We start from the raw sequence: 10,746 nt of genomic DNA on the forward strand, positions 1-10,746 counted from the left end.
AAAACAAAAAATACGAAATACAGGCGTGAAAAATAGAAAAGATTTTAGTTTGAAACATACCAAAATACAAATGTAAAACACAGCAAAATACAAAATTTAGTGACCGCTGGCATCACTGGTGCTTGGCTGTGGGTCGTCTATGTCATCATCAGCTGTTGCAGCGCTCGGGCTGGCGGGAGCATTTGCTCGTTTCATAAACCAGGAGCTGGGGCGGAAACTGTATGACGGAGTGCGCAAGGGCGCGCGGGAGAGACTGCGCATGTGCCTGGAGCTGGGGTGGAAACTGTATGACGGAGAGCGCAAGAGAGACTGCGTATGTGCTGGGAGCTGGGGCGGAAACTGTCGTACGCTCAGCTAGCTCAGCTGGGAAACACTTGCCAGTCATAACCAGACGGTCGTAAAGTCGATCGGTCGTAAGTCGACGACTACCTGTAGTAGACTAATGGCCCTTTTCCACTACCCTTTTTCAGCTCACTTCAGCTCACTTCAGCTCACTTCAGCCCGACACGGCTCGCGTTTCGACTACCAAAAAACAGCACGACTCAGCTCGCTTCAGCCCTGCTTAGCCCCTAAAACTCGCACCGTTTTGCAGTGGGGCTGAAGCGAGCCAAACCGAGCCGAGTGAGGCTGGGGGCGTGAGCAGACACTCCCCTGTGCACCGATTGGTGTGGAGGAGTGTCCTCACATGCCCACACACGCCCCGCGAGCACGCTGGGATCTGTCAACACCGTAAACCCGGAAGAAGGAGAATTACGAGAATTATGAAGCCTTATGCACCTCGCCTCATCTATACGCTCTTGCCAGTATCTGTTGGCGTTGTCGGTGACAACAAGCCACAGTACCAAGACCAGCAACACTAACGACTCCATGTCCTCCATGTTTATTGTTTACTATCCGGGTTGTGAGACTACCACTTAAAAGCTCACTGATGTCACTGTTTGCGCCGCCTAACGACATCACGTGACGTCCACCCACTTTCACTAACTCCACCCAATGTGTCCACCCACTTCCAGCCAGCACGGTTCAGCGCGGTTGTAGTCGAAATGCAACTCCAACAGCCCCACTCAGCTCGACTCAGCACGGCACGGCTCAGCCCGACTCAGCCGCGTTTGTAGTGGAAAAGCGGCATAAGATTGGGTCACACAGGTCTTAATGGCACTCTACAGTTAATAGGGAAGAGTAATGGTTTATGTACTGAATGTCATGTTCTAGAAGATGTAGTTTATGTTTTATTTAATTGCGATACATACACAGAACACAGACAGCAACAGAGAGAAAGAGAGGCTGATAATGGAATAGAAAACATGCTTAAGGAAGAAGAAATGCAGAGAGATAGGATCAAATCCCTATTTATTTATCTTAACCCTATGATGCAAAACATATGCACACCCCTTCTAATGCACAACATGGGTCAAAAATGACCCGCATTCATTTTCCAGGTTATTTCATGCTGACTGAGTTTTTCTTTGCCCTATCTTTTGAAATCAATTTATTTTATGATTGAATATTCCAAGTATTCTTTAAATATCTTGTTTTTAATTACCACAAATCATTAATTTAATTTTTTCTTTCCTACTTTATGAACAAAAATACTTTTTATATTACTACACATGGGTCATCCAAGTGTGATTTAAAATGAAATGTCTTCATACGATAATAATAATTTGTTTCAAGTAATTACTTTAGCAGTGAATGGGGCCAGTTATTTATTTATTTATTTATTAACTATGTAGTTAGCTAAGCCAACTACAATAAAATTAGCTAACTAAAGTAGAATATGTCAACAGCTCGGTAGCTAATAGTAATTACTTGTAACTTTCTGACAAGTAATCTACTCACTCTCAAGGTAACCTAAACATAATCAATTTTTTTCTAAGGTAATGTTCGAACAATTGAAAAACATTACTTGCATGTATTAGATGGGCAAAGGGCGCCGTGCTGAGCTGTGAAATGTCTGACACAAGCACAATTCACAGTTCCCACCAAATGCTGGAGTAAATGCATGCGGGTCGGTTCTGACCCATTTGTGTAAACTTGATGTAGAATTACAAAAGCTGTGCTTGTTCGTAACTTAAGAAAGGAAAAATAAAAATGATGATTTGTGCTAAACAAAAACAAGATATTTACTGCATATTTGGAAAAGTAAATGACAAAATTAATTTATTTCAAAAGTATATCATAGAAACACTCAGCCATTCAGGGCGGCACGGTGGTGTAGTGGTTAGTGCTGTCGCCTCACAGCAAGAAGGTCCGGGTTCAAGCCCCGTGGCCTGCGAGGGCCTTTCTGTGTGGAGTTTGCATGTTCTCCCCGTGTCCGCGTGGGTTTCCTCCGGGTGCTCCGGTTTCCCCCACAGTCCAAAGACATGCAGGTTAGGTTAACTGGTGACTCTAAATTGACCGTAGGTGTGAATGTGAGTGTGAATGGTTGTCTGTGTCTATGTGTCAGCCCTGTGATGACCTGGCGACTTGTCCAGGGTGTACCCCGCCTTTCGCCCGTAGTCAGCTGGGATAGGCTCCAGCTTGCCTGCGACCCTGTAGAACAGGATAAAGTGGCTACAGATAATGAGATGAGATGAGACTCAGCCATACATGAAATAACCTGGAAAATGAACGCAGGTCGTTTTTGACCCATGTTGTGCATTAGAAGGGTAGTGATACAAAAAGGGTTTTTATTCAAAAAGTAAGAAAGGAAAAAATAAAATAAGGATGTATGATGATCAAAAACAAGTTAATTGAGGAAAACCTTGAATACTGAATGATGGAATTAATTTATTGCAAAGATATAGAAGATAAAAACTCAGCCGGGTCACTTTTGACCCATGTTTTGCATCAAAGGGTTAATGATACAGGTTTAATTAAAAGGATCTAGGATCATTTGTGTTTATTTTATTTTATTTTTTTTCCTTAAACTTCAGATAGCCATGATAGTCTGCTAAGTCCCTTTACACACTCCTGTACACTAGGTGGCGGTATGCACCAAAGAGACGTGATCCGCCAATAAACCGAAGAAGATGATGATTATCCAGTTGGCACTTATTTTAATATTTAATATTTAGTAACACACTTTATTAGACCGCGCTTTATACATTTTAACGCTTTCATGTTGTTTATTTCTCATCATCTGTCTCGAAGCGGAACTACAATAAAAGCCGGTCTCGTAGGAACTAGTTCGCACAGAAAGTGTTTCCGGAAGGATCCGAAAAGTGAACGGACACGATAGTACTTCTTTTACGTAAACAAACAAACAAAAAAAATGTTGTGTTTCGATTACTAAATAGTAAACGTGTGTTATGAAATATAAAATAAATATATCAGATGTAAATAATGATTTGTTTAGATCAATTAAAGGTCTAGAGAGACAGAATAAAGAGACACCAGTGTTTTTGTGTATAAGCTGCCGGTTATGGTTAAGTGTTAGCTTAGAGACTCTTGCTGTGTCTGTCTCACACCTGCGATGGGAGTTCATGGCCTGTGGAAGTTACTGGCGAGCACAGGGAAGCCCATCAACCCGGAAACACTGGAGGGGAAGATCCTAGCAGTTGGTATCCTTTCAACTGTTCTGAGCTTTTTGATACACTACCGTTCAAAAGTTTGGGGTCACCCAGACAATTTTGTGTTTTCCATGAAAAGTCACCCTTTTATTTCCCACCATAAGTTGTAAAATGAATAGAAAATCTAGTCAAGACATTTTTCTGGCCATTTTGAGCATTTAATCGACCCCACAAATGCGATGCTCCAGAAACTCAATCTGCTCAAAGGAAGGTCAGTTTTATAGCTTCTCTAAAGAGCTCAACTGTTTTCAGCTGTGCTAACATGATTGTACAAGGGTTTTCTAATCATCCATTAGCCTTCTGAGGCAATGAGCAAACACATTGTACCATTAGAACACTGGAGTGAGAGTTGCTGGAAATGGGCCTCTATACACCTATGGAGATATTGCACCAAAAACCACACATTTGCAGCTAGAATAGTCATTTACCACATTAGCAATGTATAGAGTGGATTTCTGATTAGTTTAAAGCGATGTTCAGTGAAAAGAACAGTGCTTTTCTTTCAAAAATAAGGACATTTCAAAGTGACCCCAAACTTTTGAACGGTAGTGTATATTACGGTATTTGGATGCTGAATCTTCAGAAGTCTGTACCTTCTGACTGTACCCGTGGAAGAGCAGCACATCAAGTGGAATTAATCAGAAAAATTCTGATAAAGGATCAAATACTAGCATTTTTAGATTTGTCCTTGACCATTCCAGTAGTGCTGGAAAGTTTGTGAACCCTTTAGAATTTTCTATATTTCTGCATAAATATGACCTAAAACATCATCAGATTTTCACACAAGTCCTAAAAGTAGATAAAGAGAACCCAGTTAAACAAATGAAACAAAAATATTATACTTGGTCATTTATTTATTGAGGAAAATGATCCAATATTACGTATCTGTGAGTGGTAAAAGTATGTGAACCTCTAGGATTAGCAGTTAATTTGAAGGTGAAATTAGAGTCAGGTGTTTTCAATCAATGGGATGACAATCAGGTGTGAGTGGGCACCCTGTTTTATTTAAAGAACAGGGATCTATCAAAGTCTGATCTTCACAACACATGTTTGTGGAAGTGTATCATGGCATGAACAAAGGAGATTCCTGATGACCTCAGAAAAAGCGTTGTTGATGCTCATCAGGCTGGAAAAGGTTACAAAAGCATCTCTAAAGAGTTTGGACTCCACCAATCCACAGTCAGACAGATTGTGTAGAAATGCAGGAAATTCAAGACCATTGTTACCCTCCCCAGGAGTGGTCGACCAACAAAGATCACTCCAAGAGCAAGGCGTAATAGTCGGCAAGGTCACAAAGGACCCCAGGGTAACTTCTAAGCAACTGAAGGCCTCTCTCACATTGGCTAATGTTAATGTTCATGAGTCCACCCTCAGGAAAACACTGAACAACAATGGTGTGCATGGCAGGATTGCAAAGAGAAAGCCACTGCTCTCCAAAAAGAACATTGCTGCTCGTCTGCAGTTTGCTAAAGATCACGTGGACAAGTCAGAAGTCTATTGGAAAAAATGTTTTGTGGACGGATGAGACCAAAATAGAACTTTTTGGTTTAAATGAGAAGCGTTATGTTTGGAGAAAGGAAAACACTGCATTCCAGCATGAGAACCTTATCCCATCTGTGAAACATGGTGGTGGTAGTATCATGGTTTGGGCCTGTTTTGTTGCATCTGGGCCAGGACGGCTTGCCATCATTGATGGAACAATGAATTCTGAATTATACCAGCGAATTCTAAAGGAAAATGTCAGGACATCTGTCCATGAACTGAATCTCAAGAGAAGGTGGGTTATGCAGCAAGACAACGACCCTAAGCACACAAGTCGTTCTACCAAAGAATGGTTAAAGAAGAATAAAGTTAATGTTTTGGAATGGCCAAGTCAAAGTCCTGACCTTAATCCAATCGAAATGTTGTGGAAGGACCTGAAGCGAGCAGTTCATGTGAGGAAACCCACCAACATCCCAGAGTTGAAGCTGTTCTGTACGGAGGAATGGGCTAAAATTCCTCCAAGCCGGTGTGCAGGACTGATCAACAGTTACCGCAAACGTTTAGTTGCAGTTATTGCTGCACAAGGGGCTCACACCAGATACTGAAAGCAAAGGTTCACATACTTTTGCCACTCACAGATATGTAATATTGGATCATTTTCTTCAATAAATAAATGACCAAGTCTAATATTTTTGTCTCATTTGTTTAACTGGGTTCTCTTTATCTACTTTTAGGACTTGTGTGAAAATCTGATGATGTTTTAGGTCATATTTATGCAGAAACATAGAAAATTTTAAGGGTTCACAAACTTTCAAGCACCACTGTGATTTATGGGAATACAAACTGTCCCAGGTCTCCCTGCTCTCCGATACACTTTGGATGGGACATCAGTCCACCTCAGGGCACCATCCAGATATATGTATACATGCTCGTTAACATCTAGGGGCAATTTGTCATAACCAGTTCACCTGCTGGAGAAGCCAGAGGAGTTGGGGAGATCATGCACAACTGAACGAGCAGTAACATAACTCGAGTCCAGGATCAGACCCTCGAGCCATGAGGTAGCAATGGGAAGTGTTGCACCACCATGCTGCCTCTTTAACTAAAATGTATTTCCAGAATGCTTTTAAAAAATGGGCATTAGCTGAGAAAGCCTGAGGTGACGGTAACAAGGAAAAAGTCTGAGATAGCATAAGGAAAATACATTGAGAAGGTTTCCACCAGGAGTACACTTGGATTTAACAGAGAGCGAGTGAGAGAGAGATAACAGATTGTCGGACCTGACAGGAGTGTCCATACCTTAAAAAGGTTAATGTTATGATCACAGTGCAAGTGAACTCCCCAGCAAAGACTCCAATAACTAAAAAGATGAGCCAGAAGATATTCCCATACAGTGATGTGATGGTTTACATTGTTCACTGGTATGTCTTTCACATCCTTGACATATTAACTCACAGATATCAGCATCTGGCTCAACCAAGCACTGAAGGGCGTGCGGGATCGTGATGGCAACAACGTCCATAACGCCCACCTTCTTATACTGTTCCATCGTCTGTGCAAGTTGCTTTTCTTTCGCATCAGGCCCGTCTTTGTTTATGATGGAGATGCACCTCTGCTTAAGAGACAGACCCTGGTACGTATTCATTCTGAAGCATGTACATGTTTACAGGTCAGGTGGAATTTTTCAACCTAGGTTAGAATTTTTAACCCAGTTCATAATTTGCTACTTGTATTAGGGAGACTTACTGTATCCAGGATTAGGATTTGGGAAGACGTTGTATTTTAAACTACAACCCCGATTCCAAAAAAGTTGGGACAAAGTACAAATTGTAAATAAAAACGGAATGCAATGATGTGGAAGTTTCAAAATTCCATATTTTATTCAGAATAGAACATAGATGACATATCAAATGTTTAAACTGAGAAAATGTATCATTTAAAGAGAAAAATTAGGTGATTTTAAATTTCATGACAACAACGCATCTCAAAAAAGTTGGGACAAGGCCATGTTTACCACTGTGAGACATCCCCTTTTCTCTTTACAACAGTCTGTAAACGTCTGGGGACTGAGGAGACAAGTTGCTCAAGTTTAGGGATAGGACTGTTAACCCATTCTTGTCTAATGTAGGATTCTAGTTGCTCAACTGTCTTAGGTCTTTTTTGTCGTATCTTCCGTTTTATGATGCGCCAAATGTTTTCTATGGGTGAAAGATCTGGACTGCAGGCTGGCCAGTTCAGTACCCGGACCCTTCTTCTACACAGCCATGATGCTGTAATTGATGCAGTATGTGGTTTGGCATTGTTATGTTGGAAAATGCAAGGTCTTCCCTGAAAGAGACGTCGTCTGGATGGGAGCATATGTTGCTCTAGAACCTGGATATACCTTTCAGCATTGATGGTGTCTTTCCAGATGTGTAAGCTGCCCATGCCACACGCACTAATGCAGCCCCATACCATCAGAGATGCAGGCTTCTGAACTGAGCGCTGATAACAACTTGGGTCGTCCTTCTCCTCTTTAGTCCGAATGACACGGCGTCCCTGATTTCCATAAAGAACTTCAAATTTTGATTCGTCTGACCACAGAACAGTTTTCCACTTTGCCACAGTCCATTTTAAATGAGCCTTGGCCCGGAGAAGATGTCTGCGCTTCTGGATCATGTTTAGATACGGCTTCTTCTTTGAACTATAGAGTTTTAGCTGGCAACGGCGGATGGCACGGTGAATTGTGTTCACAGATAATGTTCTCTGGAAATATTCCTGAGCCCATTTTGTGATTTCCAATACAGAAGCATGCCTGTATGTGATGCAGTGCCGTCTAAGGGCCCAAAGATCACGGGCACCCAGTATGGTTTTCCGGCCTTGACCCTTACGCACAGAGATTCTTCCAGATTCTCTGAATCTTTTGATGATATTATGCACTGTAGATGATGATATGTTCAAACTCTTTGCAATTTTACACTGTCGAACTCCTTTCTGATATTGCTCCACTATTTGTCGGCGCAGAATTAGGGGGATTGGTGATCCTCTTCCCATCTTTACTTCTGAGAGCCGCTGCCACTCCAAGATGCTCTTTTTATACCCAGTCAGGTTAATGACCTATTGCCAATTGACCTAATGAGTTGCAATTTGGTCCTCCAGCTGTTCCTTTTTTGTACCTTTAACTTTTCCAGCCTCTTATTGCCCCTGTCCCAACTTTTTTGAGATGTGTTGCTGTCATGAAATTTCAAATGAGCCAATATTTGGCATGAAATTTCAAAATGTCTCACTTTCAGCATTTGATATGTTGTCTATGTTCTATTGTGAATACAATATCAGTTTTTGAGATTTGTAAATTATTGCAGTCCGTTTTTATTTACAATTTGTACTTTGTCCCAACTTTTTTTTGGAATCGGGGTTGTACTTGATGATATAATAAGACTGGACTCATTTAATAAATTCAAAATATATATCACACCTTCCATCTCAGTTGTCGTTGGTCTAGTGGTTAAAGTGTTGGGTTAAGAATCTGAAGGTTCTGAGTTTGAATCCTGGTTAAATATGTAAAAAATGCTAATTAGGTAGATAGGAATATCTACCAAATTGATGAGCCAGAAGATATTCCCATACAATGATGTGATGGTTTACGTTGTTCACTGGTATGTCTTTCACATCCTTGACATATTAACTCACAGATATCAGTATCTGGCTCAACCAAGCACTTTAGGGGTAATCTAATTAGGTAGATAGGAATAGGTAGACAGACAGAGAAGAGGAAATATGAGGTACAGTGTCTTGCAAAAGTATTCATCCCCCTTGGTGTTTGTCCTGTTTTGTCGCATTACAAGCTGGAATTAAAATGGATTTTTGGAGGGTTAGCACCATTTGATTTACACAACATGCCTACAGCTTTAAAGGTGAAAATTGTTTTATTGTGACACAAGCAATAATTAAGATGAAAAAACAGAAATCTGGAGTGTGCATAGGTATTCACCCCCTTTCATATGAAACCCCTAAATAAGAGCTGCTCCAACCAATTCACTTCATAACTCGCATCATTATTTGATAAGATCCACCTGTGTGCAATCAAAGTGTCACATGATGTCTGTATAAATCAACCTGTTCTGGAAGGACCCTGACTCTGCTACACTACTAAGCAAGCAACATGAAAACCAAGGAGCCTCCAAACAGGTCAGAGACAAAGTTGTGGAGAAGTATAGCTCAGGGTTGGGTTATAAAAAATACCCCAAGCTTTGAATATCCCAGGGAGCACCATTAAATCCATTATAGCAAAATGGAAAGAATATGGCACCGGGGGTGCGGGGGGTGCGGCAACACCCCCTGGTGGTGGACCCTCAAAACTGACATGAACATAAAACAAAACTTACGTGAATATATATTTGTTTATTTATTTGTTTTCATTTGGCTCTGCTGATTTTATATGTCATGTTTTAGATGTAGGATGATGAGGGCTACATTTTAGTTATTTAAAAAAGGATTTAATTAAAACTTATAACTTAATATGTAGCCTAGTGGACCATCAGAATTTTTTTTGTCGTGACGTTGACGTTCAGCTTTTCAGCGCGCGAAATTACAACAGGAAGCGAGTACGAGTCGACCGTCTGTAGAGAAGAGTAAGAGTTAGTTAGTTAGTTGATACTTAATAGTTACTATGCAATCATTATAACGGAGACATGGCTACAACCGCTAATCCCCGACGCTTCGGTGCAGCTAGCAGGCCGCACGCTACACAGATGGGACAGGAATAGCGACTCCGGGAAAAACAGAGGAGGGGGGCTCTGTGTTTACGTGAATGAAGGTTGGTGCAACAACAGTACAGTCTTAGACAAGCATTGTTCTCCTGACCTAGAGTTCATGTCCGTAAGATGCAGACCCTTCTTTCTGCCGAGGGAGCTAGCAGCTGTTATCATCACTGCAGTCTACATACCACCGGACGCTAACGTCAAAACCGCTCTCTCTCTGCTCGCAAACAACATTAACAACCACCAGCGAGCCTACCCAAACGGCGCGCACATCATTGCAGGAGACTTCAATAAGGCAAACCTCAAAACGGTGTTGCCTAAATTTTACCAACATGTTAAGTGTGCAACGAGGGGAGTAAATAATCTGGACCATGTTTATTCCAACCTTAAACATGCCTACAGAGCTATTCCCCTCCCCCACCTCGGACAGTCTGACCATCTCTCCCTGTTCCTACCCCCCGCATACACCCCTCTCAGCCGGCAATCAAAGCCACAAAGACGGAAAATTACCACCTGGCCTGACGACGCCCTCCCCCGACTCCAGGACTGCTTTGAACGAACACAGTGGGAAGTTTTCCATCACGAGGACCTGGCCACATACACGGATGCAGTGCTAGCTTACATCAAGCACTGCATTGACACGGTCACCGTGGTAAAGACCATTCAGGTGTTCCCGAATGAGAAACCATGGATGACCGGCCAGGTCCGTGCACTCCTACGTGCCCGGGATGCAGCCTTCAGATCCGGCGACCGAGCGCTATACAGTAGGACTCGGGCCGACCTGAAGAAAGGCATCAGCGCAGCCAAAGCGGACCACAGGAGAAGGATTGAGGAGCAGCTGACAAGCCCCAGGCAGCTGTGGCAGGGCATTCAGGCAATAACAAACTACAGGGGCTGTGCTGTGTCAGCCGGGGACTCAGATGCGGCACTTGCGGAGGAGCTGAACAGCTTCTTCGCCCGCTTTGAAGCTCAGG

At 42.2% G+C, this 10,746-nt stretch overlaps 1 protein-coding gene across 1 annotated transcript in view; it reads left to right on the forward strand.

Annotated features, from left to right (window-relative positions):
- Window positions 1-3,069: 3,069 nt before the first annotated feature.
- Window positions 3,070-10,746, forward strand: part of ercc5 (excision repair cross-complementation group 5) — a 55,220-nt gene continuing 47,543 nt past the window's right edge. Inside the window, exons 1-2 of the mRNA XM_060898651.1 lie at window positions 3,070-3,542; window positions 6,491-6,666. Coding sequence (XP_060754634.1) covers window positions 3,455-3,542; window positions 6,491-6,666 — 264 coding nt within the window. The 5' untranslated portion in view covers window positions 3,070-3,454. The remainder of the gene's footprint in view (window positions 3,543-6,490; window positions 6,667-10,746) is intronic.

This window comes from Neoarius graeffei, chromosome 18 (assembly GCF_027579695.1).
Source record: "Neoarius graeffei isolate fNeoGra1 chromosome 18, fNeoGra1.pri, whole genome shotgun sequence".
Lineage (NCBI taxonomy): Eukaryota > Metazoa > Chordata > Actinopteri > Siluriformes > Ariidae > Neoarius > Neoarius graeffei.